Source organism: Tupaia chinensis, unplaced genomic scaffold (assembly GCF_000334495.1).
Source record: "Tupaia chinensis unplaced genomic scaffold, TupChi_1.0 Scaffold146584_1, whole genome shotgun sequence".
Classification (NCBI taxonomy): domain Eukaryota; kingdom Metazoa; phylum Chordata; class Mammalia; order Scandentia; family Tupaiidae; genus Tupaia; species Tupaia belangeri.
In genome coordinates this window covers 857,752-874,744 of record NW_006206439.1, presented here as the reverse complement: position 1 = coordinate 874,744, position 16,993 = coordinate 857,752, and the positions used below count along the sequence as shown (strand labels likewise).

Sequence of the window (16,993 nt, the reverse complement as noted above, 5' to 3'; positions counted from 1 at the left end):
TAAGCTCCTTTCCTCCCATGCTCCCATTGGTCCAGTGCTCTCTAGCCATGTTGGCCATTGCCTGAACACGCTACTCATGTGTCACCTCAGGTGCCTTTCCACTCTTTGCTAGGTCCCAAATATCTGAGTGTCTGTCTCCCCTTCTCTCTACAGGTTTTCTATTGAGAGGTCACTACATTGGCGAGGCTTTTCCAGCCACCCTATTTGCAACCATTCCTCATCCAAATCTAGTGTTTCCTATCCTTGCCCTTCGTCATTTTTCTCTTTAGCTCTTATCACAATCTGAAATAAATATTTGCTTTTTAAACATTTTTTAAATAATTTTATAAATTTTTTATTCTCTTTTAATTTTGCTGTAGGGTTTATGCACTCTCCTTAGAGAAACAGAGAGAGAAAGAAGGAGAGTAAGAAAGTATCCTGTAGTGGGGGATGGCCATTCTACAATCCCTTCTCCTCCATTCTCCTCTCATGATTTTGGGCACAGACGTACAGATACCCAGTGTATTTTTCAAGCTGCTGGATCTAGGACTTAAATTGCTCAATTAATCATGTAGGATCCAACTGCCTTCACCACACCACCAACCGGCCCTGTTTTTCTTTTTCTTTTTCTATTGTCAGAAGGCATGTGTACTTGCCACAGAGGAGAGAGAGTACACTCGTAATTGAGTGTGGTCATACTGCAATCCTTTTTCTTCCATTTCCCCAACCTATCAGGATTTGGGGTACACATGCCTATCTGTCTAGTGTGTTTTTTCAAGTCACCAGGGCTGGGATTTGAACCACAGTTGGCCACATGGGCTCTGGCATCCTGTGTATGGTGAGCACTTAGCCAATGTGCTGTGGGCCAGCCCTGTTTGCTTTGTATGGATGTGTTTTCTGTCCCCCTGAATCTACTAGGGCTCTATTTTATTTTATTTTATTTTATTTTATTTTATTTTATACATTCAATCACATTATTATTTGACTTACAAAATGGATATTTCAACAGGTGAACATTTCTCCCTAGTACAGTTGATAAAACTACAAGATATCTTCAACAGATAATACAACATTTCTTTGTGCCTTTAATACTTTGCCTCCCTATTTTTCTTCTAAATGTCCTTCCTCAGACCCTCCTCTTTCACACACACTATATCTGGTATTTACATCTATATACTGTGTTTCTATATCCTTTAGTCAATCAGTTTCAGTCATAGAGTGCAGACACTCGGTATATATCAAGGACTTTGTTTTATATGCTGCTCTTTCCTCGGCATGTGGAGTAATGACTAGCATGTCATAGATACTTAAAAATAACCAAATAATTAAGTTAATGTATGAGCAAATTCCATATATAGATTATTAAATGTCTTATGATTTTCCACATTTAATGTACAGGATTTTGTGTGAGCTGCGTAACAGTCTAGTGAGGTAGGCAGGGCAGAGCTCTGTGGCTTTGATGAGAAGTTGAGGTCTGAGGGAGCTCACTGATTGTCCAGGGATGCATGACTGAGTAATGGGGTTCCTGGGACTTGTAATTCTGATCCCAGTTTCTGGTCCTCACCCTCAACTACACCTTGATGCCTCATGTTGCATTAGTGTCACCTGTACAGCATTAATTGTGATTTATTTTTCATTGCAGTGTTGATGAGAAAACCCAGTATCTAGCTTTGGGAGCTGTGAAGAATCTCTCTCTAAACATCTCTATTGCCAACCTTGGGGATGATGCCTATGATGCCAACGTGTCATTCAACGTTTCCCGGGAGCTCTTCTTCATCAACATGTGGCAGAAGGTAAGGAGGGCACCCTCGGAAGAGGGCCTTTGTTCCACCTAGTACGCTTGCTGACTTTTACCATAGCTTGGAACATGCTGATTCCACCAATACTGTTCCTTAATGTGGAGTGTCATTTGAAATTACTTGATTTTTTTTCTCTTGTATTTGAAAGGAAATATATGTTTGAACAGCCACAGAAGAAACCATAAATACTTACAGAGCACTGGGGATTATCCTTGATGTACATTGTCTCCCATCCCTTTTCTCTCGAGAAAACCCACTCCCTATGATTTTATGTCTGGCCCCTTTTCTGAGATGGTACAGTCCCTGTCTCCAGCACACAAACGTTCTATAGAATTCTAGGTTTTGGTCTAGTTGTTGTGAAACACAAGATAGGAAAGAAAGACCACCACTGCTTAACATGCTTGTTATCACCATTGAGGCACTTGATGATTTCTGTCAGAAGGGCATTAATGTCCATCTATACTTTGACATATTTATTTCTTTTCCTGGCCTATTGAATTGAGTGAATTCAGTTGGATGAATGGAGGAAATTACGTTACTTCCATGAATGGAGTGATGTTTTTTAGAGTGAAGTATTTATTGGAATGAATTAAAGTTTAGGTAGCATAACCCAAGAAGAAAACAGGAACTGGTATTCCCTCGTATACCCCCAACCATTCTTAAGGCACCAACTTTGGGAAGGCCTAGACCAGGCCCCTCCACAGGCAACAAGGAGGAATGAGTGGAATCAAATAGACTTCATTTTTACCCAGCGATTAACCTGTTGGCAGCTATTCAGATGGGAATGTTTGCAATTTTGCAAAATGCTCACTGCACTGAACTGTGGCACTTTGGTCTCCACATTAAAATGGACCCAAATCACTTTCTGAGATAAACTCGCTTGCAACCCACAGACCACTGGGTGCACATTTGAGCAGGTGAGAAGCTTCCTGTTCAGGGATGTATCCTGCCAGGCGCAACAGTTTTAACAGGATGTGCCAGCTCTACCCAGCCCAGGAGCTGACATAGGTATGTAGAGCCACCAGAATGGCACAGCGCTCTGAGAATTTCCCAAGAGGTCATCTCAAATTCTCTGCTGCTTAATTGCTTTTAGGAGCTCAGAGGGTACAGGAGGCCACAGAAACAATCAAGGACTGCAGGAAAACACTTTCCTTCTACCTCCTATATCCTAAAAAGGATCTCTGAATTTAGCCCAGTCAAGAGAGAATCAGGATTTGTTTGGGCTGTAGTCCTTGAGTACCTACTAATTGCCAGGGACTGTATTAGCCACGAGGAGGCAGTGAGATGAGTGAGATGGAGTCCTTGCTCCCATGGAGCTCACAGCCTGATGGGGTCCCAGGCATGTCAACAAGCAAGCAAAGTGCAAGGTGCCGGCTATTCTGTGCAGCTGCTGAAACGTTTCTTCAAAGTATAGGGATGACAAAGAGAAACAAGTCATTACTGTAATAGCTCATCCTATGGTGGAAAAAAATCCCCCAACAAATGCTTAAGGTAGATTGATGAGCCTCTAAAGAAGCTGGTGTTAGCTGCTGCTAGTGTTGCAGAGCTAGAGGGTAGGGTTGGATGAGGTGGGCTCATTTATTTGTCAGTTAAGGAGGGAGCTGGGCAGAAGTAGGGTGAGAGTGCAGAAGAGACATAAGAAGGGAGGAGCAAGAGAGAGAACCCAGCAAGAGGAAAAGAGACTGCCCAGTGTGGAACAAAGGGCCGGTAACATTCCTGGTGGCAGGATGGCATCAGCGTATTTGAGAAATGTCAATGCCACTGTTCTAAGCTTATAAGTTAGGACTCCTGCATTCATGAATACTGTGAGTGACCAAGTGGAAAGGAACAGTGTGTGTAACACCAAGATAGAGCTGGGTTCCTATGAACATCTTCATAGTATTGACTGTTATGGCACATGTGGAGATAGACATAGACGCAAAACCGTCAGCGTCAAGTGCTGGATGAGGGCTCCCTGCTGACTTTAGGGTATAAAGGAGACTCAGTAGTTTTCCACAGAGTTACAGAGAAGGCCATGTCGGGAGAAAAGGTGGAACAGGGACAGGCTTCCTGACCCCACTCTCACATAGTGTGTAGTGATGTAATGATGCCATCTTGGTTTGGGTCTCCCAGATGCTGACCTTGAGGCAAGGAAGGTCAGTTAGTTTATTCGAGAGATATGGAATAATGGTAGGGAAGTGGAAAAATTATATAAGCAGGTAGAGGCAGCAAAAGAAAAGTAAGCTGTTAAACTAGCTACCACAGAGGGCATGGGGACTGAATCCTGCAGGGCAACTCTGGGAAATAGTATAAACCTGTTAGGAGAGAGTGAGTGGGGGTATTTATACCCCCACAGCATCCACACCAAGACTCGGGGGCTAAGGCCTTTTGGAGGTGTTCCTTCCCAGTACTTCTGCCCTACCATGTGCATGGCTGGTGTGACCTACACAGATCTGAAAAATACTCTCTCAAATAGAGAGTTGTAGATGCTGGTAGTTGGCAGTGAGCTAGAGCACTACACAAGGTGCAAGTCGTGTGGGTGGGACTGACCAACTGCTAAAAAGGCTCACAGGGCTGGAAGAGTCTCCAGTCTAACCATCTCTCTTTTAGCCTCCTAAAAGTTATAAATTGACCTAATAGAACCTCACCAGGGTTCTAGCACAAGACCCAGTGGCACACACCTCATAGCTTTTGGGGGGTGGCAGAGGAGGGCATGGCAGGTGTTGTCAATGGGTGAAGAGAACCAGGTGTGGGATGACAGTAGAAAGCAGCAGTGTCTGGGAAAATGGAGGATTCCAGCCTCACCCACAGGGGTAGCCAGCTCACAGCAGCACTCAGGAGCCAGGTAGGAGAGAGAACCAGTACTATCAGACTCTATTTTTCCATTAAAAAAAAAAAAAAAAACAGAAATCCACATTTTTATGTTAAATCTTATGACGTAAGCAGCAAATTCAATGTTTTTGAACATGGAACCAAAAACATGTCCACTGACTGTCTAGCCTGTAGGCCACCAGTCAGTGACCTTCAGCCTAGCTATTTTCCACATGTTCTAGTCCCAGTCTCTTGCCCGCCTGTTTGGATGGATCTACATTTCTGGTGGAACTTGATCTGTCTGTAGTCTTACTGCATTTCACATCACTCCCTTAGCAGCAGATAAGCTAGCAAGAGATGGAGTTCGGGGGCTTTGGGAGTGTGTGTTTTTAGGGAACGGAGGGCAACGGAGGAGGTCAGCCCAAATGCAGTGTTTGTATAATTTTAAAAACAATGTTCTGAAAACTATTTGCAGGCTGGAGCATTTGTGCTTCAGGGTGATTGCAAGAAGCAACTAAGCTGGAGTTCAGGTTGTTAGAAAGGAAGTAAAATAATAGGGAACCAGAGTGGATTAGGGAGGAAGCTTAGCGCTGGCTACGAGCAGACGAGCAGACGCACAGTTGAAATTCCAGCTTTGCTTATTGCCCTCAGTGTGACCATGAGCCAAGGGTCTTCTCTCTGTATCTCAGTTTCTTCCCGTATAAGTGGGTTGTGCTGAGGGCTCAATGAGGCCTATACCAGGCTACATGTACATGGTGGGTCCTACTTTGGTAGCTCAGACTCCATATACAAGGTCAGACTTGACAGATTATTCATTTACTCGGAAGGTATGTATTGGTAACTGTTCTAGTTCGCTTTGTTGCTAATAGCAGAAACACTTGAATCTGTGTTCAGTCTATAAAGAATATAGACTTATGTAACTCACAGCCTGGAAGCCCAGGGTCCAGGGACTGCATCTAGTGGGGCCCTTTTTGCTGGTGGGTGACACGGCAGGTAATATCACATGGCGAGAGAGCAGGAGTGAGCGTGTCTGTCTGTTACAAATGCATGAGTATCCAACCTGGGGGCTCCACCCTGATCCTAATTTCCTCCCTAAGGCCCCACTTTCAACACCCTAATTGGATTAAGTCTCCACCACACCCTTACGATGACAAATTTTAAGACATGAATTTTGGGAGAGGCATTCAGTCTACAGCAATCACTTACTTCACACAGAGTCAATGCTGAGGGGGAAGGAAAAACAAAAGTAAGAATATAAAACATGACATATAAGTCATGAGGTATTAGTTCTTCCTTTAACCAAAAAAAACTCAAGTCGTAGTCTTTTTTATTAAGAATTTTTTTAACTTTATTTATTTTTTAATTTGACCTGAGAGGGAAGGTGGTGGGGGAGAGAGAGAGTGAATGAGAGAGTAAGCCACCAGATCCAGGACTCGAACCGCAGCCAGCCATGTGGAAGTCCAGCGCCCCTAACTACCACGCCACTTGCCAGCCCCTCAAGTCATAGTCTTAATAAAGGATTGAGTATGTGTGTGGATCTGGCAGCCAACTGAAAAGAAAAAAAAGAAAAAAAGAAAAAAAAAAAAAACAGTGCTAAAGTGCTACTTTTATATTTAATAAATTCCGTTTATTTAAAAACATAAATTGGGCCTGTCTCATGGCCTAATAATTAAGGGAGTCAGATCCTACATGGCCAATTGTGATCTCAATCCTGGCTCTGGGAGCTTGAAAAACATGCCAGGACACATGTGTGTGCGCCCCACAACCCACAGGAGGTGAGACGGAGAAGGAATTATGGGTGACCACACACCACTGGGGATGCTTTGTCTGTCTTTGGTGAGTGCATGTCCCCTCTGGCGTATATAAATACATACATAGATAGCCTCCCGTGGTGGCAGCAGGACATGGTGGCAGGCCAGGAGGATCGGCCTCGCACACAATTCACCAGGTATGCCCTGTCATAGCCCAGGCCTGGATGCCTCCCTTCATATACTCACTGGCTGTCATGGCCATCACCCTGAGCTCTGGCAGCAGGAAGGAGTCTATGTGAAAATGAGTCCGTCATGAACCTGGAAGAGCTCTTTAGGGCAGGCGTGCTGGAGAAAATGGAGGAGTACCTGGAGTCTACCACCCAGAAGGGTGACACCTCCTATGTCCCCACATTCCTACGCACTGACCAAAAGTTCCTCATCAACCAACCAACACTGAACTTGGTGTTCAAAGTGTGATAACCCAAGAAAGAGTTCCAAAGCTGGAAGCAGTCTGTCTGAACATGCCTTCGGATATTTGGGAATGAGAGTTCGGTAATGAAAACATTATGTCCTGGGACCAGCAGTTAGTGTAATGGCTATGTCGCTGAATTTCCATGTAGTCGACCGCAGTTCGTGTCCTGGACCTGGTGGCTTAAACTCATGCCAGACGCGTGTGCGTGAGTGCTCAAGATCCCGAGAGGAGAATGGAGAAGAAGGGATTGAGGCATGGCCATCCCCCCGGGGGGGGGGGGTCATTTCTTGCTTTCTGTCTTTCTGTCTCTCTCTGTCTCTCTGGCGAGCACATGCGCCCTATAGCAAAAACTTCTCAAAAAAACAAAAAATCAATAGTGTTTCTGTATACCAATAACAGACTAGCTGAAAAAATATCAAGAAAGCAATCTCATTTATAATAGCTACCAAAGAAACAAACAAAAGCAACTAGTAATACATTTATTCAAGGAGATAAAACATTAATAATAAAAACCCTAAAACATTTGTGAAAGAGATTGAAGACACAAGAAAATGAAGTCATCTCATGTTTATGGACTGGAAAAATCTATATTGCTAAAATATATAAATATTACCTAAAACAATCTATAGATTCCGTGCAATTCCTCTCAAAATGCCAGTGACATTATCTACGTGAATAAAACAATCATAACATTTGTATGGAACTGTGAAATACTTTGAATAGCCAAAGAAATCTTGAACAAAATGAACAGAGCTGGCATCATCACATAAGTGTCCTTCAAACATACTACAAAGCCCTACAAACAAAACAGCATGGTACTAGCCTTCCACATTTGAGTCAGCTTACATAGTCATCGTCTTCCTGTGCCTGGCATATTTCACTTAGCTTGATGGACTCTTTCTACAATATGTTCATAAATCAAAACACAATTATTGGGACCAGCAGGTGGCATAGCAGTTAAGAGCTCTGGACTCCTGCATGGTCAACTGTGGTTTGAGTCCCAGATCTGGCAACTTGCTTTCTCTCTCTCTCTTTCACTCTCTAGTCAAATTAAAATAAATAAATAAATAAAGTTAAATAAATAAAATAATTCTTAAAGAAAAGAAAAAATACAATCATTTCTCATGTTTAAATAATTAAATTTAAAAAGGAAATCCTGTTATACTTGATCACATGTATGAACCCTGAGGATGTCATGGTAAATGAAATAAATCAGTTGAAAATGGCAAATACCATGTGATTCTACTTTTCTGAGTCATCTAAATAGTTAGAATATGTAGAAGCTAAATCTAATGGTGGTAGCCAGGAACTAGGAGAGAGGTTAACATGGAGCTACTTATACAAAGTTTATAAATTTGCAGTTACTCCAAGTAATTATGTCCTAGAGATTTGTTGTACGATGTCGTTCCTCTATTGGCAAAACTGTATTGTACAGTGATGTGTACCTTCATATAAAATTGTTGAAAGGGTAGATTCACAGAGAATACTTCTTCCGCCAGTACAACCCAAAATGCCGCCATTAGAACAAAGTTAGAGGGGTGTCTGGGGTGAGTGAATGTTTTAAATTGGATTATGGTGTTGGCACAACTATGTACATTTCCAAAAAAAGTAATGAGATATATTTTTTTAAGAGCTAAGTATTGGGGCCAGGAGGTGACCTCGTGGTTAAGGCTCTAGAATCCCATATGGCCGACTGCAGTGTAAGTCCCAGATCTAGTGGCTTAAAATCATGCTGTGTGTGTGTGTGTGTGTGTGTGCGTGCCCAAAATCCCAAGAGAGAATGGAGGAGAAGATACTGTGGCATGGCCAGCTCCTCAAAGGGGTGATTTCTCACTTTCTCTCTGTCTCTCTGGTGAGTGTACACACCCTACAATAAAAATCTCTTGGGGCCGGCAAGTGGCATGGTTGTTAAAGGCGCTGGACTCCCACATGGCCAACCACGGTTCAAGTCTCAGACCTGGTGGTTTGCTTTCTCACTTCCTCTCTCTCTCTCTGTCTCTCTTTGATCAAACTGGAAAATAATAATAATAAATAAAGTTAAATAAAATAATTCTTTTTAAAAAATCTCTTAAAAAAACAAAACAAAGCCAAAAAAACTATCAGTACATGAAAAGTATAGTTCAGTAAAGCTACTAAAAATAATTAGCATTGCTAACCCAAAATTTCTACATGAGGGACAAATAAAAATACATATAAAAAGGACGTGTGTATAAATAGCCACGGTATCTTCATCTTTCATTGCCCATACTTGAAGCATTACAAATAGCCATAAATACGTTGTGATATGCTCCATTACAAATAGCCATAAATACGTTGGGATATGCTCACCCTATGTCAGAATACTCAGAGATGGACAGAACGAACTGCCTATCCACCGAAAAACATGGAGCCTTCCACATTTGAGTCAGCTTACATAGTCATTGTCTTCCTGTGCCTGGCATATTTCACTTAGCTTGATGGACTCTTTCTACAATATGTTCATAAATCAAAACACAATTATTGGGACCAGCAGGTGGCATAGCAGTTAAGAGCTCTGGACTCCTGCATGGTCAACTGTGGTTTGAGTCCCAGATCTGGCAACTTGCTTTCTCTCTCTCTCTTTCACTCTCTAGTCAAATTAAAATAAATAAATAAATAAAGTTAAATAAATAAAATAATTCTTAAAGAAAAGAAAAAATACAATCATTTCTCATGTTTAAATAATTAAATTTAAAAAGGAAATCCTGTTATACTTGATCACATGTATGAACCCTGAGGATGTCATGGTAAATGAAATAAATCAGTTGAAAATGGCAAATACCATGTGATTCTACTTTTCTGAGTCATCTAAATAGTTAGAATATGTAGAAGCTAAATCTAATGGTGGTAGCCAGGAACTAGGAGAGAGGTTAACATGGAGCTACTTATACAAAGTTTATAAATTTGCAGTTACTCCAAGTAATTATGTCCTAGAGATTTGTTGTACGATGTCGTTCCTCTATTGGCAAAACTGTATTGTACAGTGATGTGTACCTTCATATAAAATTGTTGAAAGGGTAGATTCACAGAGAATACTTCTTCCGCCAGTACAACCCAAAATGCCGCCATTAGAACAAAGTTAGAGGGGTGTCTGGGGTGAGTGAATGTTTTAAATTGGATTATGGTGTTGGCACAACTATGTACATTTCCAAAAAAAGTAATGAGATATATTTTTTTAAGAGCTAAGTATTGGGGCCAGGAGGTGACCTCGTGGTTAAGGCTCTAGAATCCCATATGGCCGACTGCAGTGTAAGTCCCAGATCTAGTGGCTTAAAATCTGTGTGTGTGTGTGTGTGCGTGCCCAAAATCCCAAGAGAGAATGGAGGAGAAGATACTGTGGCATGGCCAGCTCCTCAAAGGGGTGATTTCTCACTTTCTCTCTGTCTCTCTGGTGAGTGTACACACCCTACAATAAAAATCTCTTGGGGCCGGCAAGTGGCATGGTTGTTAAAGGCGCTGGACTCCCACATGGCCAACCACGGTTCAAGTCTCAGACCTGGTGGTTTGCTTTCTCACTTCCTCTCTCTCTCTCTGTCTCTCTTTGATCAAACTGGAAAATAATAATAATAAATAAAGTTAAATAAAATAATTCTTTTTAAAAAATCTCTTAAAAAAACAAAACAAAGCCAAAAAAACTATCAGTACATGAAAAGTATAGTTCAGTAAAGCTACTAAAAATAATTAGCATTGCTAACCCAAAATTTCTACATGAGGGACAAATAAAAATACATATAAAAAGGACGTGTGTATAAATAGCCACGGTATCTTCATCTTTCATTGCCCATACTTGAAGCATTACAAATAGCCATAAATACGTTGTGATATGCTCACACTATGTCAGAATACTCAGAGATGGACAGAACGAACTGCCTATCCACCGAAAAACATGGTTGTATAGCACAAGGACTACTTGGAGCCAAAGAGACAGACATCAAAGTGGATCTTGTGATTTGTTTAATTCTGTGATGTTCAGGAACGAGTGAAACTGATTTGTTCATAGAAGTCAAAACAGGATACGTAAGTTCATGGTGGGTGGGTATTGATTAAAAAGCTACACAACATTTGATTCATGTATTGATAAAGAGTTTTGGATACTGCACAGGGTATGAAGTTTTAAAAAGTTGTCAAGTCATACACGTGACGATTGGCACGTTTCATAACATTTTATTTTGCGTTGATACAAAGCAATAGGCTGCGTGGAAATAAGCACGATCCTTAGGTCGTCATGGAGATAACTATATTTAATTTCCCAGTTCCCCACCCCCGCACTGCCAACCACGTAACTGACCAGTCCAGAAGGCCAGTTGCTGGCTGGGTTCCAGGTGGAATGTTGGGGTTTGTTGTGACTACTGGGTCCACAGTTACTGGGCAGAGCCCTGTGGTAGCTGCAGACCATGGAGGGGCTGCAGTCCTCTGTGGAGCTTGGACTTAGGCTATTTGGGAAGCTGGACAAGATGTTAAAGGAGCTGCTGCCTGATGACCTGACACCAAGGCTCACCTTCTACGACCTCCAGGGGGAGGCTCTGGAGTGCCCACCCCTCATCTGTTTCGTGGTGGGCCTTCTGTTGGTGCTTAGACTTGTGCAGTCTGTGAGAAATCGTCTTTACATGAGAAAAGAAGAGCAGCTTGCAAATACACTGGCTGAGTGTGTTAAGAAGAAATGTCAACTTATCAACCAGTTTAGTGACGTTAAAGAAGAGCATGCAAGGATTGACTCGGCCTTGGAGAATGCCAAGCAAGAGAAGGCATCAAATATCCTCAGCCTTGTGGAAGCTTACAGAAAGATCGACGGGATGCCAAGGGAGGACTTAGGTTCCCTGATTCAACAAGTAAAGGAGGAAAGATCCAGATGGGCAACGCGAACAGAGAAGGTGGCCAAGATGATAAAATTGTGCAAATCTTTCCAAGACATGAGCTTCATCACCTCACAAGAACCCTTTGTGACGCAGCCAGGAGGCCAAGGCCCCAACCATGATGGCTTTGCTCTCAGGCGCGAAGTTGGATCTTAAAGCAGCCTCCACTCAGGCCTCCCCAGCTGCCAGGCTGCATTCAACCACATTGACTCCATCCGACAATCATCGATCATCCATCATCAAGGTTAATGGAACCTGGGGAGCCTCTTGTCCTTGACTGAAATTTCCCAACCGTCACCTCCCAGAAAGAGCAGTAAGCCTTTTCATATTCTTCTGAACTGAAAGAACATTGACTTAAAAACACACCAAGAAAGGCTGGACTTCCTTCTCGTCACAAGAAGTTCTGGTTATTGCTCAGTAACATCGAGAATGTATTCAAGAGACAATCTTTTACTTCACTCGACACATTTTTTTCAAGATACTGTTTTATTAATGTATTAGTTTCATAAATGATTATAGTTTATAGTCTTGATAAATATTATATTGTAACTAGAAAGTATAAATGCATTAGTAGTACTTTTAGAAAGTATTGGTAACTTTTTTTCTGAAATTTTATTTCTAAGAAGTATAAGTCCTGGGTAAAAGCAACTTTTTCCCCCCCCTAAGTATATGTTATTGAAAAGAAAAAAATGGAGATAATAGATGTCTTTCATAATGCAGTTAAGTGATGTGCTTAGATAAACGTGTATTCTATAAGTCATATTAAAATAAAAACATAAGACTGTGTGAAGCCACACCCACGGTGGTATGGGGGCGTCGCTGGCCAAGGACTGCGTGAACCCTAGGCCAGCCTATGACGCTAGCTGGTTGTAGCTAGCTGAAGATCACAATATGAAGACCCTGCTGAAGATACCCTCCCTCACGCAAATATATAAACTTAGAAAAATGACATAAAAAGGAATGTAAAACTAGTTGATATATATAAGTTCAATAAATGTTTGTGTTGGCTTTTGTGTCTCCTTTTAATGATGCTTGTTTGTTTATTTTTTTTTTCCTCCGTTCGCCTACCAATTGCTTAGAGTTTTTGGTTTAGGGATATTTACTTCTTTGTTTGCTATAGGACGTGTGTGCTGCCCAGAAAAAGGAATGTAAAACTAGTTGATATATATAAGTTAAATAAATGTTTGTGTTGGCTTTTGTGTCTCCTTTTAATGATGCTTGTTTATTTTCTTTTTTTCTCCATTCACCTACCATTTGCTTAGAGTTTTTGGTTTAGGGGTATTTACTTCTTTGTTTGTTTGCTATAGGGCATGTGTGCTGCCCAGAGACAGAGAGGGAAAGTGCGAGATCACTCCCCAGGAGATGGCTACACCACATTTCCTTCTCTGCATTCCCTTCTCTTCCATTCTCCTTTTGGGATTTTGGGCATGCACTCACACGTGCCTGGTGTCATTTGAAGCCACTGGGTCTGGGATGTGAACCGTGCAGTCAGCCATGTGGGATCCAGCCACCTTAACTTCCATGTCAATTGCTGGCCCAGTATTTACTTCTTAAATCCAAGATACGTTGTTCCAATATTGGTACATGTAGTAAATAATATCGGAGTTTAGAGAATGAGGAGAATACTCCCAAAACTACAGCAGGACTAGGTCCCAAGTGCTACAGATTGGGCAGGGAGGTGACCAACCCAAAAGTCTGCAGAAATGTGGTAGGCCCTTGGAAGCCTGGTAGAGCTTCATAGTGCTTATCAGGAGACAGTGATGGGCCATCCGTGGGTTTTGACTGAAGAAACAAAAGGAAGGACAGAGGCTAGTGACATCATGGAGGAAGAGCCAAGAGAAAGTGTGACCAGGCCAGGGAGGTCAGAGGGTCAGATAAGCATTGGGGCTGCTGGAGGAAAACAACCAATCAGGAAGAAGGATGATTATGACTTCAGTGAGGGAAAACAGAGAACCTCCACTTACAACACTTTTTATAACATTCAGAGTATTTTTAAGCTCCTTCGAAGTGTAGTTTGTGCTTAGCATTGGTGGCTGGTTAAAGTCACTGGATTTGGCTGAAGACTTGTTGCATTGTCTTCTAGTCTTCTTGAGAGACTGAAATTGAGAGGTCAGCCCCATGTTCCTTTTTTTTTTTTTTTAAATATATTTCTTCCATGAGCAAGAAATAAAGCACACCCCCCAGCAGGATCTTGACACCATAGTCTACCCCCAACTTTTAGCCAGTCTCAGATCATGGGCTCACATGTGCCCAGCATACTCAGGGAGGTCTGTGGGCTCGAACTAGGAACCTTCCATGTGAGATTGCCTCATACGGCATCATATTTTCCTGCTGTGCTACCATCTGGCCCCACTGCGTCCTTTAATTTCCTCTCACAACAGGGCTTCATGTGGGAGACTCAATAAAGTTAGAAGTTATTGAAAGCGAAGCTCATTTTTGCTGTTTCTAAAGAGTGAGTGGTTTGAGTTCTGAATTAAACTAGGCCTCTGAGTGGGACTTTTTAGGCGGTAAAGCACCAGGTCAGTTTTCACTGGTTTATTTTTTATGACAAAGAGGCGTCGAGGGCTTATAAATTTGTTTTTCTTGTAAAGCAATTCTTCTAGTTTCTATCTGCCTTTCCTACCAAAAAAGCAGTCCTTCCCTCTCAGGAGTTTCTCTCTTCTCGCTTTCAAGTCAAAGCGCCCAAGATGGCGCCTGGCGATAAAATGGATCCACTTTCTAATCTGAGTAGAGCGGGAAGGAATTAAGCACTTCTGTGTTTGTATACCTTTATAAATGAAGGAGTGCCCTGGCCTGTTTTCAGACAGAAGGTTCCACACAGAAACTGTATCTAGGCCTGTTAACCGAGCGAAATGTGTTAGCAGGGGTGGAAAATCAAGTCCTGAGGTTTGCAGGCCAAAGTGTTGGCATCCCGGCATCCTTCCGTGTGTACACAGATTGCCAGCAGCTTTCCTGCCTCCTGACAGGAACCGATTTTCATTGTGTTCTGCTTTCTCTGGTGTCTCTTGTCAAGTTAATAGTAGCCCCGAGTAAAACACAACCCTTAGATGTTTATAGTCATCTCCGCCCAGCCATTAAGATGATGAATGAACTTACTGCCTGCCCTTGTAAGAGAGCCCTGGGGGTGGATATCGATACTTAAAAAATAATAAGTCTTTTCCACCCCTTTCCTGTCTTTAATCCAATGCCCTAAGCCCCTGGTGACTTTGCCTTGAACTTCCCGCATGATGTGAGGCAGGAAAAACTCACCTGGCCCTAAGCCGGGGTTGAGGCTCTAATGCCAACCCAACAGCCAGCTCTCTGTCTCACCCTCTCATCCTTAGTCTTCCCAACTGCTGGTCACAGGTCAGTCCCATGTTCTCTAGAGACACCTCAGTGTTTCCAAGTTGCTTCTGCAGGCCCAGACCATCCTGTTTGAGAAGATGAGAGGAGGTAGCCAGAGGAAGTACCCTGAGACCTGGAGTGTAACAGCTCACCTGGATGACCTATGGCCCTTGTCTTAGTGTTTTCTGGCCCAGTAGTCAGAGAGTCAGAGCCCGGAATGCAGCTGTGCCTGACAGAGAGAGGCTGGGCCCTTCCTGTGGCAGTTAGCAGTGAGGAAGTGGTTGAGAAACTCAGATGTCCATTTCAAATCACAACGCGGCCTCAGTGTTCCACGGCGGGGCTCAGTTTTCACGTGTATGAAAAGCTTCATTTGTGTATTCAGTGCGTTTGGAAGGAAGGCTCCGTTTTGCTTTAGAAATGTCAACAGAGCCATAACTACGACAAGGATCAATTAAGAAGGACGTTTCCCAGAGCTGCAGGACTTGGGCAAATCTTGGAGGTGGGGCAAGGTGGAGGGTTAGAAAACATGTGTTAAGCCTCTAGATTTTTTTTTTTTCTAACTAACGGCAAAACAGCCATTTAATAATTTCCTCTTTTCAGGGGAAAAGGAGAGACTTGGATTTTAAATATCTTTCATAAAATGGTGCAACACCTCTTAAAAAGAGAACCACGCAAGTAGACCGCTAAACTAAGCCAAATAAAAGTGTTTAAAAAAAAAAATCAAGAAGAACGTGGGTGTCTTAGCTGGGTTTTTTTTTCTTGAAGCAGATTCCCAGACAAAGATTCATGTACAAGTGGTGTATGAGGATGTTTTCCCAGCGATACAAGTAGGCCATGTGGTGAGGAGGAGTGGATTAGGGAGGCAGGACCAGGAGCCTACAACTCAGGCAGAGTTCCTTCAAGAAAGACCTTGGCCTGACCCTGCAAGGGAGCTCTAAAAGGGGAGTTGCAGTGAGGCACTGTCCCACTCGAGGCCATGACTGGGTAAGGGCTACTAGGGAGGATTAAAATTTTCCACTCATGGCTCCAGTAGCTTGTGAAGGCCTCTGAAGACCAATGGGTGTTGGCTCTTGGGAGCAAATGCAAACTGAAGCCAGAGTTTAGGCACATAGAGGTGGACCAGGAGGGTCTGGGTAGGCCACTGAGACTGTACAATCAGCTTACCATCAGCTGGTTTCCTACGGGGCATGTACAAGCATTGGCAAAGGTCTTTGAGCTCATAAGATGTTGGTGTGATATTCTCGATGTCCGTTGCACACAAGCTATTTCTTTTCTGCCAGCCTCTGAATTGGAGAATTGGCCAATGTAGATGCCCATAGAGTTTAGTAGGGACTGGGTCAACAGGTAGTGTGGTGGTTAAGGCGCTGGACTCCAACATGGCCAAACACAGTTCAAGTCTCTGACCTGGTGGCTTACTTTCTCTCTCTCTCTCTCTCTCTCTCTCTCTCTCTCTCCTTCTTTCTCCCTCTCTCCCTCTCTTCCCCTCTCTCCCCCTCTCTCTCTCCCCCTCTCCCTCTTCCTCTCCCTCTCTCCAGTGAGTGTGCATGCCCTTTAACAAATTAAAAAATAATAATAATATTAATAAATCATTCTTAAAAAATAAAATTAGAAAAAAAGAAAAAAGAAATTTAGTAGGAATTCTGAATGTGCAGCTACAGTCCATCACAATCCAGCTTGCTGGAGCTGTCATTTCTTCCCTTTGAGACTGGACTTAGAGAGTCCACGAGCTCCATAGTCCCCCAGCTCTGTGATGGCCACTAGCGCTGTTCTCACTCGGGCATCTGAGTATACCTGAGGAGCCTGTCTGCTCTCCTTAGGAACGTGTTTGTCTACTTGTCGCAGATGAACTTTTAGCAATAGAGCCTAATGAGATTTCTTTTTCTTTTGTGATAACAAGAAATAGGTATTTCATGGCCCATAAGTGACTGATGGTCTCAGAAACTCAGTGCCGTTTGTGTTTCCACTCCGTGTGGTTTCATGTGGTCTTTTTTTTTTTTTTTTGGCCTT

At 42.7% G+C, this 16,993-nt stretch overlaps 1 protein-coding gene across 1 annotated transcript in view; it reads left to right on the top strand.

Annotated features, from left to right (window-relative positions):
- Window positions 1-16,993, top strand: part of ITGA9 (integrin subunit alpha 9) — a 172,601-nt gene that overhangs the window by 27,600 nt on the left and 128,008 nt on the right. Inside the window, exon 3 of the mRNA XM_014584346.2 lies at window positions 1,622-1,772. Coding sequence (XP_014439832.1) covers window positions 1,622-1,772 — 151 coding nt within the window. The remainder of the gene's footprint in view (window positions 1-1,621; window positions 1,773-16,993) is intronic.